A 14,226-nucleotide genomic window follows, 5' to 3' on the forward strand; every position below is an offset into this window, starting at 1 on the left:
CTGTGTATGAGTTCAATATGAGAAAGAACTGCCCTCCACATGGTTTGCTGTAGTTTTATGCTTAATGTGTGGAGTGTAGTATACATACATCCTACATTGAGTTGCTGGGTCATGTGGTAATTCTGTCTGCATACAGCCTATCTATGCTATCTGCTATCTGACCTCACAGGAGGTGGAGAAAGTCTCTCTTGATAGATCCGAGATAAATGACTCACTTCCCGCTTAATTGCTGCTCTGTTACAGGACGAGTACGGTACAGCTGCATACAAGACCGTGGAACTCGATACGCTCTTGGACGACAAACCAGTCCAGCATCGAGAAGTGGAAGGCCATGAATCCGAATTGTTCCTTAGCTATTTCAAATCATTCACGTAAGCAACTGGTGTTCTGGGTGGGGGGTGGGTGAGGGGAGGGGGTGGGTGAGGGGAGGAGGGGGGTGAGGGGAGGAGGGGTAGGGAGGGAAAGTCCTTGATGTATTTTTTTTTTCTGTAATTAGTGGTTTGTTTCAGCTTAACACTCAGTCTTTTGTTCTTTGAGACTCTCATGGACATGTTTGAAGCAAAACACTTCCATGATTTAATTTATGACTTTAGGTCCCTTCTCCCCCCACCCTTCCCCCCCACCCTTCCCCTCCCCCTTAAATACATATTGAGGCCTGTGTCAGCCCATGTAGGTAAAATAAAATCCCATGAATCTGCATCAGAGAGAGAATTGCACATCTGTCAAATTTTTATCAGTAATCAATTTAAAGTATGCAGCGATCATAAATTATCATTCTTATCAAAGCTGAAGGCCAACATAAACTTACAAGAGCAAGTGAGATTTTACAGCTTATACTGCTCTACAGTCCACAGAATTTAGAAGTTTGAGCTAGTACTTTCACTTAGGCGATGGATGGATATGTGAGGGTCCCAAACACAGGATCGATCTGTTCATTAATGGGGAATATTCTAAAAAAGAAAACTTGCTGGAAGTGCTCAATGGATTAGATTTAAGGGGGTGCAGGGTAATGAGATGGCTGCTAACTCCCTCAGCTAGAGCTATTAACAAGCGTCCATTCAGACTTGTTACAAGTCCTGGTATCAAATAACAGTGCCTTCTCTGCTAATCCCAGGGTGCCTCCTCTTCTAATCCCAGGATGATTTTTGGGTAGTTACTCACAGAATTTAATTGTCCATCAGCTTGAGCAGTGTCCATTCCAGGACTCTGTCCCTCTTGATCTTCCCTCGATCCGTCTTGTAGTTTTGATACGACCGCGTCTCGCTTTTTTTGCCGAGTAGGAAGGGGTCACCACCACCGCAAAAAGTCTTTGTCACGGCCGTTGATAAACCTCCAGGCAAGTTTCCACACGACGAGACCTAAAAAGTGAAACACTTCATTCCGATTTAAGCAAACTCTCATGTGCGTAGTAGATGTTGTTAAAATGAGACTAGCGGACACTTGTGGATTATAAGAAGTGGGTTTCATTTAGGACAATGCAGTGAGTCATGACCTGGTTGTATGAGTGTCTGGGGTACATTATTAAGAGTGGAGGATGGATTTTAAAAAAAAAGGGTTAGTTTTATAGGAATTCAGCAGAAAACTCAAGATTGCTAGTTGATTTTGTCTTACAGAATGATGAAAGGTGGAGCAGACTCTGGCTTCAGACATGTGGAACCAACCAAATACGAAGCACGTCTGTTCCATTGCAGAGGAGATAGGAAACGTGTGGTGGTTACACAGGTGAGAATAGTGGCTGTTTAGTGGTGGGGAGTGAGTGGCAATTTAGGTATTATTTGAGGGCTGACGGTGGAGGGGTTAAGAATTGAAGGGTCAGAAGAGGGGGTGAGGATAGGGGGGAGGGTTGCAGAGGAGGTATGAAAAGTGTGGTCGTAACACAGGTGAGAATAGTGGCTGTTTAGTGGTGGGAGGTGGTATTTGAGGGCTGACGGTGGAGGGGTTAAGAATTGAAGGGTCAGAAGAGGGGGTGAGGATAGGGGGGGGGGTTGCAGAGGAGATAGGAAATGTGTGGTGGTTACACAGGTGAGTGTTGGTGAGTGAGGTTGTGTGTGTGTGTGTGTTGGTGAGTGAGGTGAGTGAGTGTTGTAGTGGCTGTTTAGTGGTGGGAAGTGAGTGGCAATTTAATATCTTGGGAGGTTGTATTTGAGGGCTTACTGTGGAGGGGTTAAGAAGTGGAGGGTCAGAAGAGGAGGTGAGGATAAGGGGGGGGGGTTGAAAGGATAGGAGGACAACAGTTACATCTGTTTCTTTTTGATAGGTGTTAGAGTAGTTCTTGCTCAAGTTTTAGAGATAACTGTCTGTCATTTGGTCTTCTCAGAAGACAAATTTTCAAATGAAACATTGGATCTGTACAGGATACTACATGGAGAGGAGCCTAGCCTAACCTACTTAGCATACAAGAATTGGGGCTGAAGTTGTTATTGCCATTGACTGGGGGTGGCTAAGCACTGGCTTAGTGCCACTTTTTTGTGGTAAAGGAAAGCAAAGAAGAAAACTGTTGATAGGAGATGTCCAAAATACCGTGAGAGTGAATTTGGAGAAAAAGTCCAATGTGAAGTCAAAGATAGTCAGACTATGTTTTTGGAAGTAGGAGTAGTGGTATATATCGATAATATTTGGTTTATTTTAAGAAACTTTGAAGGAATTTTTGTTGAATAATAAGGAGTGCAGGATGGTTTTCCTTGCGTAATGATATTAACAGGCATGAGCTTTTTCCGCGAATTCGCAGAATATCTGTGATTTCTTTTCTACCTTGGAGACAAAAACTAGTATCCTAACACACTGTAGCATAAGCAAATTGGAGCCTGTATCGCAATTTTTGCAAAGTTCCGTTTTTTTACCCCAGGCTCATCCCTGTATTAACTAAACCTTGTTGATGACATTCGGTATCTAAATGTTTTCTCTCTCTCTGCTAGGTGCCCTTGAACAGAAGCAAACTGAACTCTGGGGACGTTTTTATTTTGGATCTTGGTCTCCAGATCTACCAGTGGAACGGCGCAGAGTGTAACAAAGACGAAAAATTTAAGGTAAAAAATGTAAATTACGAAATGAAACCAAGGACAGATCTCAAATCTGGTTACATCTCCTAAAAATGGGGACTCTCTGATAAAAAGGCATCATGCCATGTCTGTAGAACTAGCTGGTTTGATTTGATTAGATTAGAGGAAGGATCAATAGAAGCCACATGATCTTGAGCCTGCCTGCCATTCATGGTCAATGTTTGCTGACAGTTTTCACTTGAAATTTGCCGAGTTGGGATTAGATCCAGATGTAGCTAATGCCAGTATATCCTTGTATACAAGTTTTACCGCAGTGTCGGGAGTGCCTGTTTCTCCCATGGTTAAATCGCATGTTGAATTGAAGCGGAAAAAAAAAGCTGCGTCGGAATAACAAGCACACCAGAGGTGACACCACATCTTGTGAACGATTCTGTGGGGCATCTTTTACGTGACATTGGTTAAAACTCTGCAATACGGTAGAAAATTTCAAGAGTTTTGAAAGAGTTTTGCCGATGTCCGTAGATCAAGCTATGGTTGCTTTCAGGCATTTTGAGCATTGACTCTGAGTGGTGGGGTCCTTGTGAATGCTTCTGGGTCATGGTTCTAACAAGTTGCATACCGCTGACCTTAAGGATGCGCTGTGCATAACATAGTTGTGGATGATATCGTCGACTATCTATGATGTTAGGGTCTGAATTTGAGGCTACTCCCTGATCCAAACACTTTAAATTCTAAGTGCTGTGTATACAGATTGGAACCACACGCTTGAAAAAACGTCATTTGAAATTTGGAAAAGTCCCAGGAAAGTCCTTGAATCTTTTGATTCAAGTATGTGTTCAAACCTCTGAGTCATGCTTTTAGCTGTCAATCACTGTTTTTTGAGAGCCATTTGTAATTTCCATTTAATTTGATTTCCGGTCATGATAATGCTCCTTTTCCCCTTCTTTTAAATAGGCTGTTCAGTACATTCAGAACTTGAAATCAGAACGACATGGTAAACCCAAGAATGAAACCCTGGAAGAAGGTCTCATCAGCAACAACCATCACTTTTACGAGAGTCTTCCGGTCGACGGAGAGGACGATGATGACGATGATGAAGAAGACGACAGTGGTAATTTTACTCCAACCCTCTTCAGGTATGGCATCATGGAAAAGGAAAACCAATGAATGGGCAAACCCCCCCCCCCCTTGGGTAGATTGATGATTTCCAAGCGAGGGGATTAACAAATATGCAACATAATCGTGGGACGGGAAATCAATGAATGGAAAGGCAAAACACCCTTGGGTAGATTGATGTTTCCCAAACGAGGGATGAACAAATAGGCAACATAATCATGGGAAGGGAAACCAATGGGAAGGCAAAATAGATTGATGATTCCCGAACGAGGGGATGACCAAAAAGGCAACATAATCGTGGGGAGGGAAACCAATGGAAAGGCAAAAACCCCTTGATAAATGATATAACGCTAAATCATACATTAGGCCAGTTCCAAAAAAAAAATGAAATAATCGGTAATCAGTAATCGGCATCGGCCGATTGTCACAGAAATGAATAGGTAATCGGTAAAACCGATTGCAGTATAATCGGTCGAACACTAGGCAAAACCCCCTTGGGTATATTGATGATTTCCAAACGAGGGGATGAACAAATAGGCAACATAATCGTTGGAAGGGAAATCAATGGGAAGGCAAAATCCCCTTGGGTAGATTGATGATTTCCAAACGAGGGGATGAACAAATAGGCAACATATTCGTGGGAAGGGGAAACCAATGGGAAGGCAAAATCCTCTTGGGTGGATTGATGATTCCCAAACGAGGGGATGAACAAATAGGCAACATAATCGTGGGAAGGGAAACCAATGGGAAGGCAAAATCCCCTTGGGTAGATTGATGATTTCCAAACGAGGGGATGAACAAATAGGCAACATATTCGTGGGAAGGGGAAACCAATGGGAAGGCAAAATCCTCTTGGGTGGATTGATGATTCCCAAACGAGGGGATGAACAAATAGGCAACATAATCGTGGGAATGGAAACCAATGAGAGGGCAAAATAGATTGATGATTCCCAAAAAGGGGATGAACAAATAGAAAACATAATCGTGGGGAGGGAAACCAATGGGAAGGCAAAACCCCCTTGGGTAGTTTGATGTTTCTCAAAGAGGGGATGAACAAATAGGTTTTTATTGTTTGCATCGTCCCCCCCCCCCCCCCCCCCTTCCCAATGATACTCATGTTGGACCTTGATGTACTGAGAGTGTAGTATCTGTTAGGAATTTCAAACCTTGGTTGGCTAAAGTATGGTAGGATATTTAAATTGCAGTCCAGCATTCCCAACTAATTTGGCTCCTGGATAGTCTATGTAAGCACTCTGAATGAAGAACATTTTGCCAAACATGGCTAAATCTCCCATTTCTGGCCGTTTTTTGTTTTTCTTTATCCCTCCCCCTCATGTAATGTTTTAGACATATGCCTTATCTACTGAATTGCTTACATTTTGGTTTGATTTTGGTCTTTCGTCAAACAGGTTATCTAACGATTCTGGAGAACTTACCTTCAGCAATGAAGGAGAGGGCGAAATCATGAAATCAGGGCTGGATTCAAGTGTAAGTGACAAACTTTAATTTTGTGGAAATCATCTGTTAGTCTCTGGCATGTCAGTGATCACAAGGTCCTGCAACGAGTCCCTGACCAGTCATCAGTATCGCCCCCAAATATGCTAGATGGTCAGATAATGGTCGCCCATGCTCTGATTTTAATCATGCACTCTAACTGTCGTCACTCAAAAAGCAGTTTTCCAACACAGAGATATTTTAATTGTCTGTATGTCCGTGCGTGGGCTTTCAGACTCGAAGAAGGGAAATCACTTTGGAGAGACTGCTAAAAACAAAACATTTCACCACAAATTTTTTATCATGCTTAAACTTGAGGTCAATACTGATGCACTTTAGGGTAAAAAAGTAAACCGAGTTTCTCATGTGCAAGAAATTTGGGACTAACGGTAGTGCCGTCCTGTGGCTCGTCAGATTCTACGGACCGTAATAACTGAGGTTCTTGTGCACAGGTTTAAGGGATTAGTTATATGTGTCCCTTCCTAATATGCATCATCACATCCAGTGGTGAATAACGCCCTTGAATGCAGAATGAGGAATATCACTAGCTTGCCCCCGCCCCCCAAACCCCACCCCCTCCCCTCCTCTTTTCACAGTATCCCAGAACAGAGATCTTTAACGGTCGATATTCCTTTCGGCCCATTCTCTCATTTGCTTTTGAAACTCCATCTGTTTGATTCTGCTTTGAACATTTTATTGTTATACAGTTTGTTATTTGATTTAGTCTTGTCCTTCTGTTGTAGACGGTTTTTTTTTTTTACCTCTTGTATTGGCTGGCACCTTTGATAATTTTGTTGTGGGCGTCATCACATATGACTGTGATCATTATTTTTATTACAATTATTATGACTATTATGAATATTATTATGATTATCGTGGACTATTGGTATTTAGCATTATCTGCCAACTTCCACCTTTTTTCATTTGTAGTGGGCTGGCTCCCTTTGAATGTTCTACTTTTTCCTTCTTTCAGAATGTAAGATCCTTTTTTTGCCCCCCACATATCTCCTTTAAGTAAGATCTTAGTGCAGGAGGGAGGACAACGAAGGAATAGTAGTTAGTCTCATACATAGATCTTTACAGACGTACTCTTCCAATTTTTTACCTGGATTATGGACTTGATCTTTGTTAAAAAAAAAAATATTAAAAAAAAGGGTGTCCTGCGTGGACTTTACAATGTCCTCTCTCTCTTTCTTTCCGAGCAGGACGTGTTCATCATTGATACCGGGAAGGATTGCTTCGTGTGGATCGGATCTGGTGCCAGCCGCGAAGAGAAGCAGAACAGTATGGCTTACGCTCATGTAAGTGTAATAATGATGATGATAATGATGATGCTATAAATGTAGAGCCTCCTCCGTCATTTCAATGGGGGGGGGTGGGGGCGCAGTCGCGTGGGGTCTTTATGTGCGTGATTTGCACTCCTCTAACAGATCTCCGAATAGATAAAGTTAACACGAACCTTGAAAAAGCGTTCACAAGCTTGCTAACGCACACCAGGTGGACAAAGGAGTGGGGCGAACAAAACGAGATGGAGAGTGCAAACAGAGAGGTAGAGGAATACCAAGATAAACAAAGATATGTTGAAGTCTAATTAGAAGGAACTTTTTTGATTGAGTTTTTCTTTTCGTTCAATGCTTTTGGAAAAAAAAAAAAAAATCCCCCCCCCCCCGAAGTCGATTATCTTGTTAAAACGTTAAGAGAGCGAGCTGTTGAATCAACTTTTGGAGTGGGAATAAGGGATGAATGGGAGGTGGGTGGGGCCTATAGGAGGGGAAAGGCAATGCTTGACTTACTGTTTATTCAAATTTATCTTTGTTTTCAGAAATACCTGAGTGGTACCCAGCATCCACTGGTTCCAGTCACGGTTGTGAAGGAGGGTAAGGAGACGAAAGCACTCAGAGCTATCCTCAACTGAATTCCTTCGAGGGATAGCAGTCCGTGAAGAATAATTTCCGGTCATGTATACGCTTTGACATGACTGATGTTTCCATTTTGCAGATTCCATACTAATTATAAATTGTTTGTACTTTTATTTTTAACTGTTGTTTTTGTCCCTTTTTCTCTTGTTAAAATCTAATAGTATAAAATAGAGTAATTTCCCCAACCTAACACCCCCCCCCCCTGATTTTGTACTCCAGTGATAACCGGTCATAGATTTTAATCACACTAACTACTTTAAGAGTTGTTTATGTCACCTTATGGATATGATATTATTAGCATAATTGATCACCCACAACTAAAGCCAAAATTGGCGGATCCATGTTAGGATTGCAAAAAATTCCTTTTGAAAAATTTGTTGTACAGAAGAAGCAGACGAGAATCACGGGTGACAAATAAATTGATGCATGTAAGTACTTTATTTTCTAAAGCCCCCATGGCAAAATTAAATTCAGGGTAATTTAAGTAGTATTGAAGTCAACAAGGTAGTGTATTCTGTGAAGAACTTGATGAAAAAGAGTTTTAATGTGAGTCCATAAGATATTATCGTGAAGATAGTTTTAAAGGATATTTCAGAGGACAAAAATTGCTCCTTGACAGAAAAAAAAGTAGGTGAAAGTTGCATTTAATTCGTTTTTGGGTACAATCTGTGACAATTCCAGTTGTCATATCTCATTAACGCTATGCAGGAATCACTTACGAATAACATTAGTATGCTTACAAATATGTTATCTTTCATCGGTCTAAATAAAAGTCCTTTCCATCTGGTGTCCTGTTCTCAAGGTGTGAAATCATTCTAAATTTGTTTGGGGGAGGGGGAGGGGTTGGTGGCAGGGGGTGGTTAATATCATTCCATGTGGTTGGCGATTGGCCGGCCCTCCTTCAAAACGATCCGTCATGAAAAGACGATTATTATCATTCCAGTTGCATTCCTCCAGTGGTCGCCATGGCTGCAACATTCCTTCTACTATTTCCTCTCAATTGAAGACAGTTGGAATGAGGATTTCAAATCGGGTATTAATGTCCTGGTGTGTTGGGATATCATATCAGATTATTGTTGTTGTTTTGTTAAAATAACTGATTATTATTATTATGATTATTACTTGTCAAACCCCATGTTTTTGCTCATTACAGAGTTGGCCATATGTCTATGTTAACGTTGAGATCTGCCCAATTTTTTGGATGTAAATTTTTATGATATTTGTGGTGTTTACTGGACATGTTTCAGTCTGTGTTTGCTTATATTCAACCCCTGGTTTACCCTATGTGTCAGTTAGATAGATGTAGAATCAAGGGGTGTAGGCAACAGATGTTTATAGAAATACAGGTGCATATACACTTTTACACACACACAGATGGACACACTAAAGTGATTTAACAATTTAAAAACAGAGTGTATGTGATCATAGCTCAGTAACATTCTGCTTTAGCCCCATCACCCTGATAACATACGAGATGGCCTTGTGATTGAAAGTTTAAGCCCTAACTGGGAGTTTGTATCTTGTTATCGAAACCTGTAAAATTTGGTTATTTATGTCTACTTTAAATGCCAATTTTTAAATTTCTGTTTCTCAATCAATAGAAATGAAAATGTTTGTTAGCTCACTTGCATATGACAAGTTTCAAAACTTTCTCTGGAATTTGTCGTATAAAGTAGTAGTAGTAGTATTAGTAAAAAAAAAAAATGTCAAAATTGTCAAATATATTTTTGAAGGCAACTGCAGGATAGATAGTCTTTCTCAAAGAAGAAAAGTTTATGGAATAGATTTTTAAGTCTTTCAGGTACAAACATCTATAGAAGAGTCACCTTTAATTGAGTCGTTACGACTATTATTTTTCTGAAATACAATAATAAAATTTGAGTTAAATTCCTTTCCCTTATTCTCATTACAAGTGGACCCTCAACCCCCCCCCCCCCCCTCTCAATCTTTTTATTTCCCTTTGTCACATGATTTATTTATTTCTATTAGGTTTTCAATTTTTTATTGATAGTAATTGAAAGCAAATAATGGTCGATTTGTCTGTCGGTATCTTTTTCCGATAACATTTTTAATTTTTTTTTTTCATATTGGTCTTAGTTTTGTTTTGGTCACACACCCATCCTCCTCTTTTGGGAACTTCTCACAAATGAAGAGAACAGGGGGTGATAAATTCACCCTCCCCCCTCCCTGTGAGGGTGCCAACGCCATCGGCACGTGAATGTTTCTCTCACAGTCTCTAGATGTTTTCATCATCTGTGTTTCTTACATCTGTATAAAACTTTGGCAAAATACATGCTTAATTTTTTCTCCAGCGGGTCTATATACTATGCCTTAGATTGACAACAATCACGAAAACAATGCGCAGCATGAATCGGTCGCCTTATTAATCGGTTACACCCGTTAACCGAGTCATGTTTTTGTTGCCTTCAAAACTTTTGTGAAACTGCCCAAACCATTATAATGTTCTACAATGATTCAAAGATATGATCTTTGGTCAAAATGTTTTATCAGAAGGATGTGTCTTTGTATGACTTTAGTAAAAATAGTGTTTTTAAATCTCGTCGTGAGATTGGTTATTAAATGTCGACAATTAATCATGAACGGACAAACACAAAACTTATATATATCAAGCAATTAATAACAAATTTGCCTTTTTAAAAAAAAGTAATAAATTGATAAGATAATAATATGAAAATAATGGTAATTTGTATCTTCTCTTTGGAAGTAGATACTTTTTTTTATGATTCTAATTATGGCTTTATGAATCTCTAATAATCAAATGAAAGTAGTAGATGTATTTCTCTTGTCTTCTTTTTCCCCCCCCTTTTTTTTTGTATCAATTGTATTGTAGCGAGTAGTGTACTAAATCTATATTCATAGCTTTCAGGGCATCTTAAAAGAGAAGAAAAAAATAATTAAAAATAACCACTTAAATCATGACTACTTAAAAGGTAACAACCAGTTCTAAGACATTATGCAAGAGGTTACGAATATCCTCGTAGTAGCTTCTTATTACTGATCGTCGATGATAAATATATAAAAGGGTGATGGGTAACAAAACCCAGATGGACGACTTCATTGTATATATGCGTTTTCATTTCAATGTGTGGTGTAAAAGTAACATAGGAAGATTGTTTTTTTTTTTTAAATCAAACATTTCCGTACATTACTAGGGGCAGTGACGTGATTTAAAGGAAGGAGTGAGTGTGGTCCCCAGGCTGTTGAAGCCGACTCAAGTGTGGGGGTGGGGGTTCCTTCCCCCTCCCTCTCTGCCAAAGTAAAATTTAAGGTGTGAAATGGTGCATTTTCTGAGGTATAATAATTAGGCTTTAGATCTGTAGTTAGGTCCACCCACAAGGTTGGGCTAATACCTACTTTATTTATTATTATTATTATTTTTTGTGGGGGGGTTGGACATGGGAAGGGTTTTACACCCCTGGATCCATGTCCGTTGATTCCATGTTGGATTCCCCCTCTTCCCATTTGTCTCAGTTACCTACACCACACCTTCCTCCTTTCCAAGTCAACCCACCCCTTCCTCGTCTTGTGTTTCAACTTTAGGTTTCCCATTTCTGGTCTCCTCTGCCTGCCTGGTTTTAATTATATTACGTTCAGTCCTGATAAGCTACGTGCGTTCCAGCTGGAGTTCCGATCGAAAATACTATACTCAAAATAACCATTTTGGAATTGAAAGTTGCGGTAAACATTGGAAAAATGTACCACTTAGCTAAATTCCATTGTTCGCGTATCTTGACAAGGAATGTAGTAGCTATGAGGTCATTGCATCAATTGTAGGATATACATTCAAGGGATACTATAAGAGTTGAATGCTACAAGCATGGGCGGCGATCCGTACTTCCGAGTGGGGGGGGATATGACCTTGTTGACTATCTAAGCGTAGCGCCACCATGAGTTGGCGCGAAGCGTACAAGAAAATTTTGGGATTTACAAACCCTCTAGATGGCCGGAAACGGCACTTGCCGAGGTTTCCAAGCGGCATATACCCAACTTTAAAATAGGGATTTCATGTCCGAAATATCTCATAATCAGGATCCAAAATACTTTTTTTTAAATTTCGGGTGTTATTTTGGGAAAATTGCCCCTGTCAATCTTGTTTCAGGCGCTACGTTAGAATGTTCGAGAGCTCTTTATATTATTCGATGAAGAAAATGGCCTCATGCAGGCTATTATAGGCCTATACATAATTACACATAGTTACATTCCTAGGTACCGATTGCTAGGGCATCCAGGTGAAACGTACGTGTATTAACAGGGGCGTCGGAAGCTATTTGGGATTGGTACGGAAGATCAGAGTGTGGCCATCTACCATAATTATCGGGGGGGGGGTGTGGGACGTTTGGAAGGTCAAACTACGCTACGCGCCACCATTGGTTGGCGCGTAGCGTAATGGAGAAAATTTTGAAAAAAATGCCTCCCAGATTGCAGGAAATGGCACTTCCGGAGCTTTTCTTCTGTGCATTCTCCCTTGTCTGTTTTTGTACCCGATTAATCTTCTGAAACACATTTTGAAGTATGTTTTCATTTTGGTTCTTTATTTTTTGCCTTTTTTTCTTCTTAGTGCTACTTTTTTCTCCTTTTTTTTTTGCGCCGTGAATATTGGTCCGGCGAACCGCTCCGACGCCCCTAATTAAGCATTACCCTGGTAACATGAGATTCTCAGCTGTTCGAGGGTACATGTACGTGTGTAGGCCTACTATAGGGCCTATATGAATACTATGAGGGTGCATATATGTACTATATCAATACCGTGGGCGCAATAATACATTTTGTTGTTATAGGGCCAATGAAGCCTACAGTCAACTATTCTTGCTTTATAAAGACGGTTTATTTGAAAAGATCGCACTGCGTTTATGGTATAGGCGAGAAATGAAGCTAAAAAGAGCCGTACATTCACGATGATGCATAAATGAAGGCATGAAAATATTCTTATTCCTGGCATTTGGTGGGGGGGATATGGTGTATTACATCCCCTCCACTCATTTTCATGGGGGGGATATATCCCCCCATCCCCCCCAGGATCGCCGCCCATGGCTACAAGGGAGTACGTCACATGACCTTCCACGGTTGGTACGTTTTCTTGGTGCGTTTCCTAATTGACGTAGTCGGTCCAGATTTATACATATAGGCCGATTCATAGCCGCACTACAGGAGTCCCAGTTTTATTATATTACAGGTAGCATACTCCATATTAATGCCTCCAATGACTTACGGCCTGAATCGTCAAAGTAATGTTTTCTCTAAGTCTTGTAGAAGTTCTCACTAGCTAAATGCTACTCATCACCAGATAGCTGACACGTTCGCCATTCACGACAGGCTTTCAATTTTCCGTATCATGACCACGTAGATTTTTAACTATGAATGCTCAAAGTTTTCGTCCCTTGTAAACAAGCCTCTTTACTCGCCCGGTAAACAATATCCGTGCGCTGCTCTTAATTGGAAGGCATGAGGAAGTGGTCTAAAAATCATTGCCTCAATTTCTCCAAGATTTGCACCACATGTACATTCCATTCATGCTCTTTAACATCCAAGACACACACACTCTTACAACCACAAAAACAGATCCTGACTGATAATTTTTCTTTTGCTCTTCAGAACTTTTTCCGGAAAGGGAACAGATTGATTTAGTTTTTGTATATTGAGTAGCCTATGGTTTTATCCAACAATGAAATGTTATATGCGGTTAAGCCTTCCGTCTCCAGTCTGTAGTTAATCCTTCAGACTCGAGATTGATTGATCAATATTAATTACATTAGTAAAACTCCAAAGCTCTACCTTCCTCGAGCAAGCCCAATTTATTTCATTCTAGTTCATCAAGTTCTATTTCCATTTTATTTCATTCCTATTTGTGACTGTACTTTAAGTACGGTAGCCGAGAGTTTCAGTGGTACGTTACCAAAATGTGTGCGTTTGCCTTTGGGAAGGGTGGGGGTGGGTGGTCTGTCTTATAGCTCCATAGTAATACTGACCCTATCGCCTGATAGACACACACTGAACGAATTATTTTCTGTTTACTTATTTTCTCCTGTGATTGGTTATATCGGTTGAAACTAGGTAATCGTGATTGGTCTTTAATTTAAAAGTGGGCGGGACTATTTAGTGTAACACATAGACCGTCACGTCTGTTCCTCAGATGCAAACAAAACTCTATTTAGGAAAAAAATACCGTACATAGATTTTATGACCACAAATGATATGTTTACAATGTAGTATCAACAAATTTGTCGAGGACAAATTGTTTCGAACGCCATGCTTGCCAAGTGTGATGGGGATTGTGAACATGTTTTGGTTGAGCTATTAGAATATTGATAAAACATTGGATTGATATTAAGACCATGCACCGAGGGACCTATGGGAATATCTTTAAAACTTGAATACGCTATAGAAACCGTTCCGTAGCACTGGTAAATAATTGAGCAATTTGCAAACTTGAACGAAAGAAAGAAAAAAATAGTACGTGAAAGCGAACAAATGATAGTTATAATAGAAAAATAAAAAATCAACATTTTCTTATTGTAAATATCCAACAAGTATCCCGCTCACTACAGCAATAGCAAGTTAAGATTATGGGGGAAGGGTGGGGGAGGGAGGGGGAGCCCATAGTTCTTTAACCTTAGCTACAATGTCAGAAAATAATACCGGTACCTCTGATTGCAAAATGTCTTCGGATTACGTTGCAA

The 14,226-nt window shown here is 40.2% G+C and overlaps 1 protein-coding gene across 2 annotated transcripts in view; it reads left to right on the forward strand.

Annotated features, from left to right (window-relative positions):
- The window catches only part of LOC139968863 (gelsolin-like protein 2), a 32,207-nt gene extending 21,606 nt beyond the window's left edge, over positions 1-10,601 (forward strand). For both annotated transcript variants that reach the window (XM_071973443.1, XM_071973444.1), the window contains exons 4-10: positions 244-371; positions 1,614-1,722; positions 2,916-3,026; positions 3,954-4,135; positions 5,525-5,603; positions 6,815-6,910; positions 7,432-10,601. In XM_071973443.1, coding sequence (XP_071829544.1) covers positions 244-371; positions 1,614-1,722; positions 2,916-3,026; positions 3,954-4,135; positions 5,525-5,603; positions 6,815-6,910; positions 7,432-7,524 — 798 coding nt within the window. In that variant the 3' untranslated portion in view covers positions 7,525-10,601. The remainder of the gene's footprint in view (positions 1-243; positions 372-1,613; positions 1,723-2,915; positions 3,027-3,953; positions 4,136-5,524; positions 5,604-6,814; positions 6,911-7,431) is intronic.
- The last annotated feature ends 3,625 nt before the right edge of the window (positions 10,602-14,226 follow it).

The sequence above is a fragment of the Apostichopus japonicus genome, chromosome 6 (assembly GCF_037975245.1).
Source record: "Apostichopus japonicus isolate 1M-3 chromosome 6, ASM3797524v1, whole genome shotgun sequence".
Taxonomy (NCBI): domain Eukaryota; kingdom Metazoa; phylum Echinodermata; class Holothuroidea; order Aspidochirotida; family Stichopodidae; genus Apostichopus; species Apostichopus japonicus.